Source organism: Dendropsophus ebraccatus, chromosome 9 (genome assembly GCF_027789765.1).
Source record: "Dendropsophus ebraccatus isolate aDenEbr1 chromosome 9, aDenEbr1.pat, whole genome shotgun sequence".
NCBI lineage: Eukaryota > Metazoa > Chordata > Amphibia > Anura > Hylidae > Dendropsophus > Dendropsophus ebraccatus.
In genome coordinates, this window is record NC_091462.1 from 109,463,684 (window position 1) to 109,481,480 (window position 17,797).

The window sequence follows — 17,797 nt, forward strand, 5'->3', positions numbered from 1 at the left end:
AGGGTGGATCAAGGAAGTGATAGATTATAAATACAAAAGTGACAAACAACAAGAAGAAGAAACGTGATATGTTTACTGGTTACCCCCTAGCCTGGTGGGATACAGTCTGGGTGTCAGGTAGCTACAATGGTGATTACTGTACGCCTTCAGCTTATGCAACATTGTAAACTGATAGAATAAATGCTAATATATGACTCCATCTAGTGGTCATTTCTGGTACTGCACAAAATTCATTATCATGAACAGGATGTTATAACGATAAAACGTGATAGACCTGTCTCTTCATGGGTTATTGTAACAATCACATATGGAATATATATAAAGGGTTATAGAATATATACATATTACTCCAGTAGGAACAGCCTTACTTTTCCCTATTAAGTTACACTCAATATAGTCCAGGAAGCTGAGATATGAGAAGCTGTTAGCTTTTTACTCCTAATATAAGCTGCTAGTCATGTCTAACTGACATCTATCAGTCCTGGCAGAAGAGATGATCAGTCCCTTTCATCTTCATCCAGCAGTCCCATGTCAGTCTCTGCATCAAGCCACACTGCACCCCTAAATAGAAGGTAGTAGGCGTTGCTGCTCACGGGGGGCTTGTTAGGGTCCGACTGGACCTGCTCTGGTTTCTGGGAACAGAATGGAAAAGGCCCGGAGTCCAGGATCCGAACTTCCAGCTCTGCCAGGATCTGCAGGGAATACTTCAGCTCCTGCTCACTGCAAAACAGATAGCAAGGTATTACATAGAGGGCTCCCCAACCTGGTGCAACTACAACACCAAGCATGCCCTGGCCTGACACCCTGAGGCTGTTGTGGCATGCTGGGAGATGTAGTTTCACAAGTTGGAAAGGCTGTCATTTGACAATGTCTGTCATGGTGGATAAAAAAAATACGAAAAAAACGTGCCCCTTCCTGCCATGGCGTGCAGCCCTGTCCCCTACCTGTACATGGTGAACAGCACAGGGATGTTGTAGTCACGAAGGAGCAGCAGAGTCGGGAGCCAGCCCTCGGTGAGACCCTGCGAGGCATGAAATCCTGGAAGAAAGGAGAAGGATTACAGCTGTGGATCTACACCTGAAAATAAATATCACCATCCACATCAATATCTACAACTTGAATGGCCTCAGTATGATGTGGATTGGATCCACACATGGTCTTTATGACGACGCAGGGCAAGCCATTACCATCAGACTCTTACAGTCGTACACTATTAAAAAGTGGACAAAGAATCACCATCCACATCAATATCCACATCCTAAGTGTCTTTCATTATGTGTGCCGACTAGAGATCAGCGAACCCAAACAATCAGCGTTTGAATCCTGCGGCCTGGAGAAGCTTGATACAGCCCGAGGGCTGCCTGGAAAACATGGATACAGTCATAGTCAACAGATGTCAGGTGGATGGGGATTTAAAACCACACAGGGCTTCCATGGTGATGCAGCACCTGTCAGGATCTCAAATCGATCACCATCCACATTGATATCTACATCCTACCTGGATTCATATGTGTGCATGTGATTTGGAAGGTGATTTCAATTCACACATGGTTTCCAATAGGACGCAGCACCTGACAGGGAGGAGTCACCATCCACCTCAATATCTACATCCTAATAAGTACCTACGTCAGCGCTGGTGTGGTTGGTTATTCTGGACCATGCATGGTCTCTATGATGATGCAGCACCTGACTGGGAGGAATCACCATCCACATCAATATCTACATCCTAATGTGTGCCTACGTCAGTGCTGATGTAGATGGTTATTTGTAACCACACATGGTCTCTATAAGGATGCAGCACCTGACTGGGAGGAATCACCATCCACATCAATATCTACATCCTACTTTGCATCAAATGTGTATTTGAACATTGATTTGCCTCCACCTATGGTTTCCATGACAACACCACACCTGACAATTCAGAATATAAACACGGTGCCATCAGTCTCTCACTAGTGCTGCCTCAAGCTTTGGGCCTGTGTTATGTCAGGTGATCAGAATTGCACATTAACCTTCCACATCAATATCCCAACTAGCTTCATGACGTCACGTGGGTCAGGAGGACGCTCCAGGGCGGGCGTAAAAACCTGATAACTAGGGTGATGAGTCCCTCCAGGATCTCACAAATTACCTCCTAATATTAGGTAAGGGAGATCTCTATTTAAAGGGATTTTCCATCCTAGAAAGATTTGAAAGATCTGATACACTGTAACCAGCCCTGGCCTGTGCGAGTCAGAGAACCAAGGTTTCCCTATACTGACAGTAAGCAGAGATCCTGAAAAATGGTGAAGAATTCAAAGAATACAAGATAGATAGATAGATAGATAGATAGATAGATAGGAGATAGATAGATAGATAGATAGATAGATAGATAGATAGGAGATAGATAGGTAGGAGATAGATAGATAGGAGATAGATAGATAGATAGATAGATAGATAGATAGATAGATAGATAGATAGATAGATAGGAGATAGATAGATAGATAGATAGGAGATAGATAGATAGATAGATAGATAGATAGATAGATAGATAGATAGGAGATAGATATGAGATAGATAGATAGATAGATAGATAGATAGATAGATAGGAGATAGATAGATAGATAGATAGATAGATAGATAGATAGATAGATAGATAGGAGATAGATAGATAGGAGATAGATAGATAGATATATAGATAGGAGATAGATAGAGAGAGATAGATAGATAGGAAGATAGATAGGAGATAGATAGATAGATAGATAGATAGATAGATAGATAGAAGATAGATAGATAGATAGATAGATAGGAGATAGATAGATAGATAGATAGATAGGAGATAGATAGATAGATAGGAGATAGATAGATAGATAGATAGATAGATAGAGAGATAGATAGAAGATAGATAGATAGGAGATTGAGACTGAAACGTTGCAGTTTGTAATTTTTTTTTGCTATGAAATAAACACTTGATTTTTTCACCGAAGGAGTGCAGCGGAACTCTGTTCATTATTTATGGGAAGACGTGGATTCAGTCTTCAGCTGCTGGCACCCTGATTCACTACAACAGAGTGCACTCTATTGCGGATTTTATTATTAGATAGATAGATAGATAGATAGATAGATAGATAGATAGATAGATAGATAGATAGATAGGAGATAGATAGGAGATAGATAGATAGATAGATAGTGTCCACAGAAATCCGCAGCACTCCAACATGTGGTAACATGTACTTTTCTTACCACATGTTGGAGTGCTGCGGATTTCTGTGGACTGTATTTGGGATCCCTAGCCAAGGGACTTTCTTCGCTGGCACCCACGCCTTTACCTCCGGATGTGCGGCTTTCCTCTGGACTAGATAGATAGATAGATAGATAGGAGATGGATAGATAGATAGATAGATAGATAGATAGATAGATAGATAGATAGAAAGATAGATAGATAGATAGATAGATAGATAGATAGATAGATAGATAGGAGATAGATAGATAGATAGATAGATAGATAGATAGATGGATAGATAGATAGGAGATAGATAGATAAATAGATAGATAGAAAGATAGATAGATAGATAGATAGATAGATAGATAGATAGATAGATGGGAGATAGATAGATAGATAGGAGATAGATAGGAGATAGATAGATAGATAGATAGATAGGAGATAGATAGATAGATAGATAGATAGATTCATTCTATGGGGGAGATTTATCAAACTGGTGTAAAATAGAATTGGCTCAGTTGCCCCTAGCAACGAATCCGCTTTCACTTTTCATTCCTTACAGATTCTTCGAAAAATGAAAGGTGGAATCTGATTGGTTGCTAGGGGCAACTGTGCCAATTCTTTTTTACACCAGTTTGATAAATCTCCCCCAATATGTCTCGCTTACTTGCAATCTGCTGGCACAGCTTATTGTAAGGTGACATCTGACTCAGGACAGAACACATGGAGTGAGTATGGGCAGGGCTTAGCATGTGCTATGTCCAGGAGAGAGAACCTGAAGAATACTGGGCTGTGTACATGCAAACTGAGCTAGATGATCCACACTCTTCCTGAAAGGTAAATCAAGGCTTCTCTGTAACCGGTAACCACTCATAAAGCTCCAGGCTGCTGTCTAATACAGCTGTGTAAATACCAGTGTCCCTACTGTTGTTTGCCCACAGTTTTGCAGTGTGAGCCCCCTTACCCCTCTCTTTAGCTGCTCAGCAGAGGTAGCTCAGTGCTTAGTGTAACCCCTTCCTAGCTGTACTGCTGCTCTTTCTTTCAGTTGTGCTCACATAGAACCTTGTTCTGCTCACAAACTCTGTGCATCAGTAACCCCTTCACCTGTTTCGTCCAGTGCACTTTCACCAGAACTATGTACAAGAGTAACAAAACCAGGCAGGATTTTAATAAATGTGAGGGGCAAGCACCCACCTGATGTAACCTTCTGGTCTTGAGTTACCCCCCCCCCCCCCCCCCCCCCACGCGCTCCCAGTGATCGACAGCTTTCTTCTCGGTATGACCATAATGACAGGTCTCTATTATTTAGTGGGGGCTTTACAGCAGAGATCTGTCTCTGAGCTCCCCCCAGCTGTCCCTGGATGTCTTAGGGGATTACTGCTGCCCAGCTCACGGGAACTATGAACTTATCCAGGCTTTATGTAGCGGCTCGCTGGGGTGAGGCTTCCAACCCTGGCAGGCTGGGGATGGATCAACATGAGATTCACAGCTACACGTCTACAAGGACTGTAAATACATGGGATTCTTTAGACTCCAGGCTCGGGGCTGGTAACCTGGCACCTCATATAACGTAGACCTCTTACTATAGAGAGTTGGCCATGTCAGATTGTGGATGATTGATGTCTGAACTAACTATGGGTTACACGTATACCGGATCCCTGATTGGGGTACTCAGTAATCCAAGTATGGCAAAAGAAAGAAATAGGTCTGGGGTGGTGAGGGATCAAGTATCAGAACAGACAGATGGATGATCCTGACATATGACGAGTACCTGGATGGAATCCCACCACAAGATCAGGTCTGGACGCTCTCTGGTTCTCCACCAGTGTTTCCCAGAAGACATGATATAGGCTCTTGTAGCCGCTGATATACACTCTACCGCGTGGCCCATACGCGGTCAGTGGAGGACTGATTGCTGGGCCGTCCACCACTTCAGGTCCGATCATGACCACTTCAAGACCCTGGTTTTTAGGAAACATCTTGGCGAGTTCATCGTAATCTGTGGCTCTGACATTTAAGGTTTCTATATGAGATGCCCCAACAACATGGACAGTGACCGGTGCAGTGTAAGGGTCGACACGGAAGGCATTGATGGCAAAACCAATAGTCATTGGCCTGGTGAAGAAATCGGTGGTCAAGCGTTTCACGGACTCCTGGAGTTCACTGGTTTCCGGTTTTGGTTTTCCAGCATTGGACCAGAGCATTCCCATATAGCGCCCAGACATGATGGCGTCCAATTTTTCCTCCAAATTTTCCTGCATGGCGAACCAGTCTTCCCATGTTTTGATTTCTGCGATTGATTTAGTCCAAGGAGAAGTGGGAAATGGGATGTCACCTATGGGAAATATACAACAATCGTCAACAACAGTGGTCACCAACCTGGAAAACTCTACCTGCTGAGAGACTTCGACCTTATGAGAAGATACATGATTAGAAATATACACTGACTGGTCCCTGCATTAGAGCCCCCCATCTAATGACTATATTGACTTATATTCATAGATTCTACAAGGTGATTATATCCTTCTGATCTGAGCAGCCCTTTCTACATCATCTCAGAGATGTCAATAGGAATATGATCTGGGGAAGCTGGTGGAAGCAAAGAAAACTCACTGACATGTCATGTTTGTGGAACTAATCAGTGGCTATATGACCCTGTCAACACCTGACAGGAAGGATCATCAATTCCTGCTGCTTGTACCAAATCCTGATCCTTCCATTATTATGGATCCATGTAACCGTCCGTGTTTCTCCACAGAGATTTGGATCCATCTGACCAGGCCATGCTTCTCCATTAAAATTTGTTATCCATTTAACTTGGCCATGTTTCTTCACAGACATCTGGATCCATCTGATGGCTGTATTTCTCCACAGAGATCTGCATCCCTCTGACCAGGCCATGTTTCTTCATAGAGATCTGGTTCAATCCATCAAGGCTATGTTTCTCCATACAGACCAGGATCCATCTGACTAGCCATGTTTCTCCACAGAGATCTGGACCCATCTGACCGGCCATGTTTCTCCATACAGACCAGGATCCATCTGACTAGCCATGTTTCTCCACAGAGATCTGGACCCATCTGACCGGCCATGTTTCTCCATACAGACCAGGATCCATCTGACTAGCCATGTTTCTCCACAGAGATCTGGACCCATCTGACCGGCCATGTTTCTCCATACAGACCTGGATCCATCTGACCGGCTATGTTTCTCCACAGAGATCTGGACCCATCTGACCGGCCGTGTTTCTCCATACAGACCTGGATCCATCTGACCGGCCATGTTTCTCCACAGAGATCTGGATCCATCTGACCGGCCATGTTTCTCCACAGAGATCTGGATCCATCTGACCGGCCATGTTTCTCCAAAGAAATCTAGATCCATCTGACCCGGCTTTGTTTCTTCACAGAGATCTGGATCCTTTTGACCAGGTCATGTTTCACCACAGAGATCTGGATCCATCTGACTGGTCATGTTTCTCCACAGAGATCTGGATCCAACTGACCGGCCGTATTTCTTTACAGAGATCTGGATCCATCTGACCGTCAAGGTTTCTCCACAGAAATCTGGATCCTTCTGATCTGGCTATGTCTCTCCACAGAGATCTAGATCCATCTGACCAGGCCATGCTTCTCCACAAAGATCTGGATCCATTTAACTAGGCCATGTTTCTCCACAGAGATCTGGATCCATCTGACCAGGCCACATTTCTTCATAGAGATCTGGATCCATCCAACTAGGCCATGTTTCTCCATAGAGATCTGGATCCATTTGACCAGCCATGTTTCTCCACGGAAATCTGGATCCATCTGACCTGGCTTTGTCTCTCCACAGAGATCTGGATCCTTTTGACCAGACCATGTTTCTCAACAGAGATCTGGACCCATCTGACTAGTCATGTTTCTCCACAGAAATCTGGATCTATCTGACCAGCCATGTTTCTCCACAGAGATCTGGATCCATCTGACCGGCCATGTTTCTCCACAGAGATCTGGATCCTTTTGACTGGCTGTGTTTCTATACAGAAATCTGGATCCATCTAATCAGTCATGTTTCTCCATAGAGATCTGGATCCATCTGACCTGGCTATGTCTCTCCACAGAGATCTGGACCCATCTGATCAGCCATGTTTTTCCACAGAGATCTGGATCCATCTGACTGGGCCATGTCTCTCCACTGCTCAGTAATACAACATTTGCTCTTTCTGTTCCCCTATAAACAGGCACTAGAACTGGACATCTGCTGTTATAGCCCATTCAAACATTCAAATATATATAGATAGAGAGAGAGAGAGAGAAAAAATGTCTTACATCTAAAGTAAGTGGTTATATAAACTGTATGGGGGTCTCCAAATTCTCCACCCACATCATCTGGTGGGAAGGTCCAGGTGTGCTGGATCTTTACAGCCTGAAACTTTTGTACTTGGAGCAATCTGGCTTCTACTCCCCTCCCCATAAAGGACGCATGAAGGTTTAACTGTGCCGAAAGTTCAAGGGTATGGGGAGGACAGGAGATGGCGGTTATTGAAGGTGTAGGGGGAGGACAGGAGATGGCGGTTATTGAAGGTGTATGGGGAGGACAGGAGATGGCGGTTATTGAAGGTGTATGGGGAGGACAGGAGATGGCGGTTATTGAAGGTGTATGGGGAGGACAGGAGATGGCGGTTATTGAAGGTGTAGGGGGAGGACAGGAGATGGCGGTTATTGCAGGTGTATGGGGAGGACAGGAGATGGCGGTTATTGAAGGTGTATGGAGAGGACAGGAGATGGCGGTTATTGAAGGTGTATGGGGAGGACAGGAGATGGCGGTTATTGAAGGTGAATGGGGAGGACAGGAGATGGCGGTTATTGAAGGTGTATGGGGAGGACAGAAGATGGCGGTTATTGAAGGTGTATGGGGAGGACAGGAGATGGCGGTTATTGAAGGTGTATGGGGAGGACAGAAGATGGCGGTTATTGAAGGTGTATGGGGAGGACAGGAGATGGCGGTTATTGAAGGTGTATGGGGAGGACAGGAGATGGCGGTTATTGAAGGTGTATGGGGAGGACAGGAGATGGCGGTTATTGAAGGTGTATGGGGAGGACAGGAGATGGCGGTTATTGAAGGTGTATAGGGAGGACAGGAGATGGCGGTTATTGAATGTGTATGGGGAGGACAGAAGATGGCGGTTATTGAAGGTGTATGGGGAGGACAGGAGATGGCGGTTATTGAAGGTGTATGGGGAGGACAGAAGATGGCGGTTATTGAAGGTGTATGGGGAGGACAGGAGATGGCGGTTATTGAAGGTGTATAGGGAGGACAGGAGATGGCGGTTATTGAATGTGTATGGGGAGGACAGAAGATGGCGGTTATTGAAGGTGTATGGGGAGGACAGAAGATGGCGGTTATTAAAGGTGTATGGGGAGGACAGGAGATGGCGGTTATTGAAGGTGTATGGGGAGGACAGGAGATGGCGGTTATTGAAGGTGTATAGGGAGGACAGGAGATGGCGGTTATTGAAGGTGTATGGGGAGGACAGGAGATGGCGGCTATGGAAGGTGTATGGGGAGGACAGGAGATGGCGGTTATTGAAGGTGTATGGGGAGGACAGGAGATGGCGGTTATTGAAGGTGTATGGGGAGGACAGGAGATGGCGGTTATTGAAGGTGTATGGGGAGGACAGGAGATGGCGGTTATTGAAGGTGTATGGGGAGGACAGGAGATGGCGGTTATTGAAGGTGTATGGGGAGGACAGGAGATGGCGGCTATGGAAGGTGTATGGGGAGGACGGTATATTGTAACCTTCAGCTTTGACTACCTGTAAATATCAGCCACTCCACCAGCCTGTCAATGGCGGCCAGCTTCAGCTTCCTGCAGAACTTCTTGTGCACCGGCCAGTTCTCCCGATGACATTCTGAAGAACAATAGTAAATGTTTTGACATCTAGAAAAAAAGAAAGGAGATGTTTTTGTGTGAGGCCCTGTCCTCCATGATAAGTAGTAAAGAACTCAAAGACCACCATCATAGTCCATGCTTCCTCGTATGCCCAGGGTGGGGGTCTCTATCAACATCTCTAGGTGTCTCGCAGCTGTCATGAGACCTTCACCATAGTCCATGCCTCTTTATGTGCCAAGGATGGTGGTCTCTCTCAGCTTTTCTAGGAGTTTTACCAGCTGTCTTGAGAACTCCACCAAAGTACATGCCTGGTCATGTACATGTGCCTAGGGTGGGGGTCTCCATCACCTTCTCTAGGTGTCTCGCAGCTGTTATGAGACGTCCACCATAGTCCATGCCTTGTCATGTACATGTGCCCAGGGTGGGGGTCTCCATCAGCTTTTCTAGGTGTCTCGCAGCTGTTGTGAGACGTCCACCATAGTCCAAGCCTTGATATGTACATGTGCCTAGGGTGGGGGTCTCCATCACCTTCTCTAGGTGTCTCGCAGCTGTTATGAGACGTCCACCATAGTCCATGCCTTGTCATGTACATGTGCCCAGGGTGGGGGTCTCCATCAGCTTCTCTAGGTGTCTCGCAGCTGTTGTGGGACGTCCACCATAGTCCATGCCTTGTCATGTACATGTACCCAGGGTGGGGGTCTCCATCAGCTTCTCTAGGTGTCTTGCAGCTGTCTTGAGCCCTCCTACCTCTTACAGCGTCTCATGGCCCGGGGATCAGCAAGTCGAGATGGGAGCTTCCTGCACTGTGCACAGAATTTGTAGGTCTCCTCCATCTTCTGAAACATCTCCGCATACGTCCGGATACCAAAGTTTGTGCTAAGACTGTTACCCTCAACTGCAGACCTGGAAAATAAGAAAGAGGTGAGCCCTGAGGACAAGGAGGAGCAGAGAGGAGACTGCCACCTGGTGGCGGAAGGAAACATGGCCACCTGTACTCCTCAAAGCTCTTCATGTTTAGCTTCTGGAGGATGACGTTGGACAGGCCCGGAACGTTGCTATCCATGGCCATGAACCCAAGGGAGTCAGTGTAGTAGCTGCTGGCTGCCACAGAGGGAGCTACACTCTTCTCCTTTGAATTCTTCTTCTTCTTAGAGACCTTCTTCTGTGACATCATGATGTAGATAACTGGAACAGAGACAATGAGATCACCTACATCTTCTTATATAGAAGCCATAAGATCACCTACCTCTTCTTATATACAGAGGCCATAAGATTATGTACCTTTTCTTATATAGAGATCACCTACCTCCTCTTACATAGAGATTATAAGATCACTTACCGTATATCTTCTTATATAGAGATCACCTACCTCCTCTTACATAGAGATTATAAGATCACTTACCGTATATCTTCTTATATAGAGATCACCTACCTCCTCTTACATAGAGATTATAAGATCACTTACCGTATATCTTCTTATATAGAGATCACCTACCTCCTCTTACATAGAGATTATAAGATCACTTACCGTATATCTTCTTATATAGAGATCACCTACCTCCTCTTACATAGAGATTATAAGATCACTTATATCTTCCTATATAGAGATCACCTATCTCTTGTTATATAGAGCTCAACTTTCTCTTCTTATATAGAGATGACCCACCTCTTCCTATATGGAGCGCACCCACCGATTCTTATATAGAGATCACCCACCTACTCTTATATAGAGATCACCCACCTACTCTTATATAGAGATCACCCACCTATTCTTATATAGAGATCATCCACCTCTTCTTATATAGAGATCACCCACCTCTTCTTATATGTAGAGACATCTACCTCTTCTTATATAGAGATCACCTCACCTAATAAAAACACTTACATCTACAGAGATCGTAAGATTATCTCTCTCTTCCTATATACAGAGATCATAAGATCATCTACCCCTTATATACAGAGTCAATGAGATCACCTACATCTTCTTATATAGAAGCCATAAGATAATCTACCTCTTCCTATATACAGAGATCATAAGATCATCTACTCCTTATATACAGAGACAATGAGATCACCTACATCTTCTTATATAGAAGCCATAAGATCATTTACCTCTTCTTATATACAGAGGCTATAAGATTATGTACCTCTTCTTATATAGAGATCACCTACCTCCTCTTACATAGAGATTATAAGATCCCTTATATCTTCTTATATAGAGATCACCTATCTCTTGTTATATAGAGATCACCCACCTCTTCTTATATAGAGATCACCCACCTCTTCTTATATAGAGCTCACCCACCTCTTCTTATATAGAGATCACCCACCTCTTCTTATATAGAGATCACCCACCTCTTCTTATATAGAGATCACCCACCTCTTCTTATATAGAGATCACCCACCTCTTCTTCTATAGAGATCTCCGACCTTTCCTTATACAGAAACAATAACACCTGACATGTCTTAATGTCTTTCTATCCCCCCCCCCCCCCCCCCACATTGTACAGATGGATTCCTGCGATGCCATTGGCTGTGTCACCGGCCGCACACATATCAATGATCACTGACCACTCATCACCCAGCACTCCCGATTCCCCCCAGACCCCCAGGACCAGTCTGCCCTATAATTAGACACTTCCCACAGCGTCCAGGAATTTCCAGAGGAGGTGACAGACGTGACAGCCTGCAGGGTGGGGGTCAGTGCCGGGGTGACCCCTATACACAGGGCTCACTGTCACTTTCATCACTGCACTTAACACTAATGCTAAAATACACAGAGACTCCCCCCAACTCGCCTGATTGCTAATACACAGGGACCCCCACTGCAAACACCAGGCTATCAGGACACTGACCCCTCCTCCTCCTAATACACAGATATCAGGACACTGACCCCCCCCCTCCTCCTCCTAATACACAGATATCAGGACACTGACCTCTCCTCCTCCTAATACACAGATATCAGGACACAGACCCCTCCTCCTCCTAATACACAGATATCAGGACACTGACCCCTCCTCCTCCTAATACACAGATATCAGGACACTGACTCCTCCTCCTCCTAATACACAGATATCAGGACACAGACCTCTCCTCCTCCTAATACACAGATATCAGGACACTGACCCCTCCTCCTCCTAATACACAGATATCAGGACACTGACCCCTCCTCCTCCTAATACACAGATATCAGGACACAGACCTCTCCTCCTCCTAATACACAGATATCAGGACACAGACCCCTCCTCCTCCTCCTAATACACAGATATCAGGACACTGACCCCTCCTCCTAATACACAGATATCAGGACACTGACCCCTCCTCCTCCTAATACACAGATATCAGGACACTGACCCCTCCTCCTCCTAATACACAGATATCAGGACACTGACCTCTCCTCCTCCTAATACACAGATATCAGGACACTGACCTCTCCTCCTCCTAATACACAGATATCAGGACACTGACCCCTCCTCCTCCTAATACACAGATATCAGTACACTGACCCCTCCTCCTCCTAATACACAGATATCAGGACACTGACCTCTCCTCCTCCTAATACACAGATATCAGGACACTGACCCCCTCCTCCTCCTCCTAATACACAGATACCAGAACACTGACCCTTCCTCCTCCTAATACACAGATATCAGGACACTGACCCCTCCTCCTCCTAATACACAGATATCAGGACACTGACCCTTCCTCCTCCTAATACACAGATATCAGGACACTGACCCCTCCTCCTCCTAATACACAGATATCAGGACACTGACCCCTCCTCCTCCTAATACACAGATATCAGGACACTGACCCCTCCTCCTCCTAATACACAGAAATCAGGACACTGACCCCTCCTCCTCCTAATACACAGATATCAGGACACTGACCCCTCCTCCTGCTAATACACAGATATCAGGACACTGACCTCTCCTCCTCCTCCTAATACACAGATATCAGGACACTGACCTCTCCTCCTCCTAATACACAGATATCAGGACACAGACCTCTCCTCCTCCTAATACACAGATATCAGGACACTGACCCCTCCTCCTCCTAATACACAGATATCAGTACACTGACCCCTCCTCCTCCTAATACACAGATATCAGGACACTGACCCCTCCTCCTCCTAATACACAGATATCAGGACACTGACCCCTCCTCCTCCTAATACACAGATATCAGGACACTGACCTCTCCTCCTCCTAATACACAGATATCAGGACACTGACCCCTCCTCCTCCTCCTAATACACAGATATCAGGACACAGACCCCTCCTCCTCCTCTTAATACACAGATATCAGGACACAGACCCCTCCTCCTCCTAATACACAGATATCAGGACACTGACCTCTCCTCCTCCTAATACACAGATATCAGGATACTGACCGCTCCTCCTCCTAATACACAGATACCAGAACACTGACCCCTCCTCCTCCTCCTAATACACAGATACCAGAACACTGACCCTTCCTCCTCCTAATACACAGATATCAGGACACTGACCCCCTCCTCCTCCTAATACACAGATATACAGGACACTGACCCCTCCTCCTCCTAATACACAGATATACAGGACACTGACCCCTCCTCCTCCTAATACACAGATATCAGGACACTGACCTCTCCTCTTCCTAATACACAGATATCAGGACACTGACCCCTCCTCCTCCTAATACACAGATATCAGGACACTGACCCCTCCTCCTCCTAATACACAGATATCAGTACACTGACCCCTCCTCCTCCTAATACACAGATATCAGGACACAGACCCCTCCTCCTCCTCTTAATACACAGATATCAGGACACTGACCCCTCCTCCTCCTAATACACAGAAATCAGGACACTGACCCCCTCCTCCTAATACACAGATATCAGGACACTGACCCCTCCTCCTCCTAATACACAGATATCAGGACACTGACCCCTCCTCCTCCTCCTAATACACAGATATCAGGACACTGACCCCTCCTCCTAATACACAGATATCAGGACACTGACCCCTCCTCCTCCTCCTAATACACAGATATCAGGACACTGATCCCCCCTCCTCCTAATACACAGATATCAGGACACTGACCCCTCCTCCTCCTAATACACAGATATCAGGACACTGACCCCTCCTCCTCCTAATACACAGATATCAGGACACTGACCCCTCCTCCTCCTAATACACAGATATCAGAACACTGACCCTTCCTCCTCCTAATACACAGATATCAGGACACTGACCCCTCCTCCTCCTCCTAATACACAGATATCAGGACACTGATCCCCCCTCCTCCTAATACACAGATATCAGGACACTGACCCCTCCTCCTCCTAATACACAGATATCAGGACACTGACCCCTCCTCCTCCTAATACACAGATATCAGGACACTGACCCCTCCTCCTCCTAATACACAGATATCAGGACACTGACCTCTCCTCCTAATACACAGATATCAGGTCACTGACCCCTCCTCCTCCTAATACACAGATATCAGGACACTGACCCCTCCTCCTGCTAATACACAGATATCAGGACACTGACCCCTCCTCCTCCTAATACACAGATATCAGTACACTGACCCCTCCTCCTCCTAATACACAGATATCAGGACACAGACCCCTCCTCCTCCTCTTAATACACAGATTTCAGGACACTGACCCCTCCTCCTCCTAATACACAGAAATCAGGACACTGACCCCCTCCTCCTAATACACAGATATCAGGACACTGACCCCTCCTCCTCCTAATACACAGATATCAGGACACTGACCCCTCCTCCTCCTCCTAATACACAGATATCAGGACACTGACCCCCCCTCCTCCTAATACACAGATATCAGGACACTGACCCCTCCTCCTCCTCCTAATACACAGATATCAGGACACTGATCCCCCCTCCTCCTAATACACAGATATCAGGACACTGACCCCTCCTCCTCCTAATACACAGATATCAGGACACTGACCCCTCCTCCTCCTAATACACAGATATCAGGACACTGACCCCTCCTCCTCCTAATACACAGATATCAGAACACTGACCCTTCCTCCTCCTAATACACAGATATCAGGACACTGACCCCTCCTCCTCCTCCTAATACACAGATATCAGGACACTGACCCCCCCTCCTCCTAATACACAGATATCAGGACACTGACCCCTCCTCCTCCTAATACACAGATATCAGGACACTGACCCCTCCTCCTCCTAATACACAGATATCAGGACACTGACCCCTCCTCCTCCTAATACACAGATATCAGGACACTGACCTCTCCTCCTAATACACAGATATCAGGTCACTGACCCCTCCTCCTCCTAATACACAGATATCAGGACACTGACCCCTCCTCCTGCTAATACACAGATATCAGGACACTGACCCCTCCTCCTCCTAATACACAGATATCAGGACACTGACCTCTCCTCCTAATACACAGATATCAGGACACTGAGCCCACCTCCTCCTAATACACAGATATCAGGACACTGACCCCTCCTCCTCCTAATACACAGATATCAGTACACTGACCCCTCCTCCTCCTAATACACAGATATCAGGACACAGACCCCTCCTCCTCCTAATACACAGAAATCAGGACACTGACCCCTCCTCCTCCTAATACACAGATATCAGGACACTGACCCCTCCTCCTCCTAATACACATATATCAGGACACTGACCTCTCCTCCTCCTAATACACAGATATCAGGACACTGACCCCTCCTCCTCCTAATACACAGATATCAGGACACTGACCCCTCCTCCTCCTAATACACAGATATCAGGACACTGACCCCTCCTCCTCCTAATACACAGAAATCAGGACACTGACCCCCTCCTCCTAATACACAGATATCAGGACACTGACCTCTCCTCCTAATACACAGATATCAGGTCACTGACCCCTCCTCCTCCTAATACACAGATATCAGGACACTGACCCCTCCTCCTGCTAATACACAGATATCAGGACACTGACCCCTCCTCCTCCTAATACACAGATATCAGGACACTGACCTCTCCTCCTAATACACAGATATCAGGACACTGACCTCTCCTCCTAATACACAGATATCAGGACACTGACCTCTCCTCCTCCTAATACACAGATATCAGGACACTGAGCCCACCTCCTCCTAATACACAGATGTCAGGACACTGACCCCCTCCTCCTCCTCCTAATACACAGATATCAGGACACTGACCCCTCCACCTCCTCCTAATACACAGATATCAGGACACTGACCCCTCCTCCTCCTAATACACAGATATCAGGACACTGACCTCTCCTCCTAATACACAGATATCAGGACACTGACCTCTCCTCCTAATACACAGATATCAGGACACTGACCCCTCCTCCTCCTAATACACAGATATCAGGACACTGACCCCTCCTCCTAATACACAGATATCAGGACACTGACCCCTCCTCCTAATACACAGATATCAGGACACTGACCTCTCCTCCTCCTAATACACAGATATCAGTACACTGACCCCTCCTCCTCCTAATACACAGATATCAGGACACTGACCCCTCCTCCTCCTAATACACAGGTGATAGGGGTCCATACTATCCTCTGTACAGTGGCTGGAGTATATCCCCCCCTCCTCCGTCATCTCTGTCCTCAGGTTTCATATTTTGGCCTTTATGAGACTTCTTCATTACATGTGCTAAATATACATTTATATACTGACGGCCATATTTAGGTTATGATCACACTGAGCATGAAGTCACGGCAGCTCCACATGGGTGGTCACCCAGCTCTCCCAGAGCCCTGAAAAGCAGAGCTCTATATTATTACTTTAAAGGGGGAGAAAGGACATGGAGCTGCAGCCACTGGACGGATTGAGGAAGCCCACACTGTGACATATGGCTGCAGCATCCTATCTATATAATAGAGGAGGACCTCATTTATATCAGTGTAACACTGCGGCTTACTAATATATGATATATATTCCCATCTCTTATATCTCTGCTTCCTGCCAGTGACTGCGACCATCCAGCATACATCTATATTACTTGTGTGTCACTGACTGCAGGAAATGAGTAACCCTAGACAGACAAACAGACAGACAGACAGATAGATAGATAGGAGATAGATAGATAGATTGGAGATAGATAGATAGATAGATAGATAGATAGATAGATAGATAGATAGACAGATAAGAAGAAATACTCTGCGGCGCTCTGATGATGCAAAAAACGTGCAATACGTGGATTTATTCCATATAACGATAAACAGCAACTGTTCAAGTGATACACAACGTTTCGACGTCTCCCCAAGCCATCTTCAAGTAGGAGACGCCGAAACGTTGTGTATCACTTGAACAGTTGCTGTTTATCGTTATATGGAATAAATCCACGTATTGCATGGTTTTTGCATCATCAGAGCGCCGCAGAGTATTTCTTCTTAGCTGACTAAATCCTTGGTCTGGGATTCGTTTGCTGGCACCTTCAACGGCTTGTCTACGAGTGCTGACCACCTCAGTTACATAGATAGATAGGAGATAGATAGATAGATAGATAGATAGATAGATAGATAGATAGATAGATAGATAGATAGATAGGAGATAGATAGGAGATAGATAGATAGATAGATAGATAGATAGATAGATAGATAGATAGATAGATAGATAGGAGATAGATAGATAGATAGGAGATAGATAGATAGATAGATAGATAATAGATAGGAGATAGATAGATAGAT

General features: G+C 45.8%; 1 protein-coding gene across 3 annotated transcripts in view; it reads right to left on the reverse strand.

Annotated features, from left to right (window-relative positions):
• Window positions 1–407: 407 nt before the first annotated feature.
• The window catches only part of MSS51 (MSS51 mitochondrial translational activator), a 39,815-nt gene continuing 22,425 nt past the window's right edge, over window positions 408–17,797 (reverse strand). For all 3 annotated transcript variants that reach the window (XM_069984315.1, XM_069984312.1, XM_069984314.1), the window contains exons 2-7: window positions 10,066–10,261; window positions 9,824–9,979; window positions 9,000–9,124; window positions 4,974–5,537; window positions 945–1,038; window positions 408–720 (exon numbers count right to left, since the gene is read on the reverse strand). In XM_069984315.1, the coding sequence (XP_069840416.1) occupies window positions 498–720; window positions 945–1,038; window positions 4,974–5,537; window positions 9,000–9,124; window positions 9,824–9,979; window positions 10,066–10,250 (1,347 nt within the window). In that variant the 5' untranslated portion in view covers window positions 10,251–10,261 and the 3' untranslated portion in view covers window positions 408–497. The remainder of the gene's footprint in view (window positions 721–944; window positions 1,039–4,973; window positions 5,538–8,999; window positions 9,125–9,823; window positions 9,980–10,065; window positions 10,262–17,797) is intronic.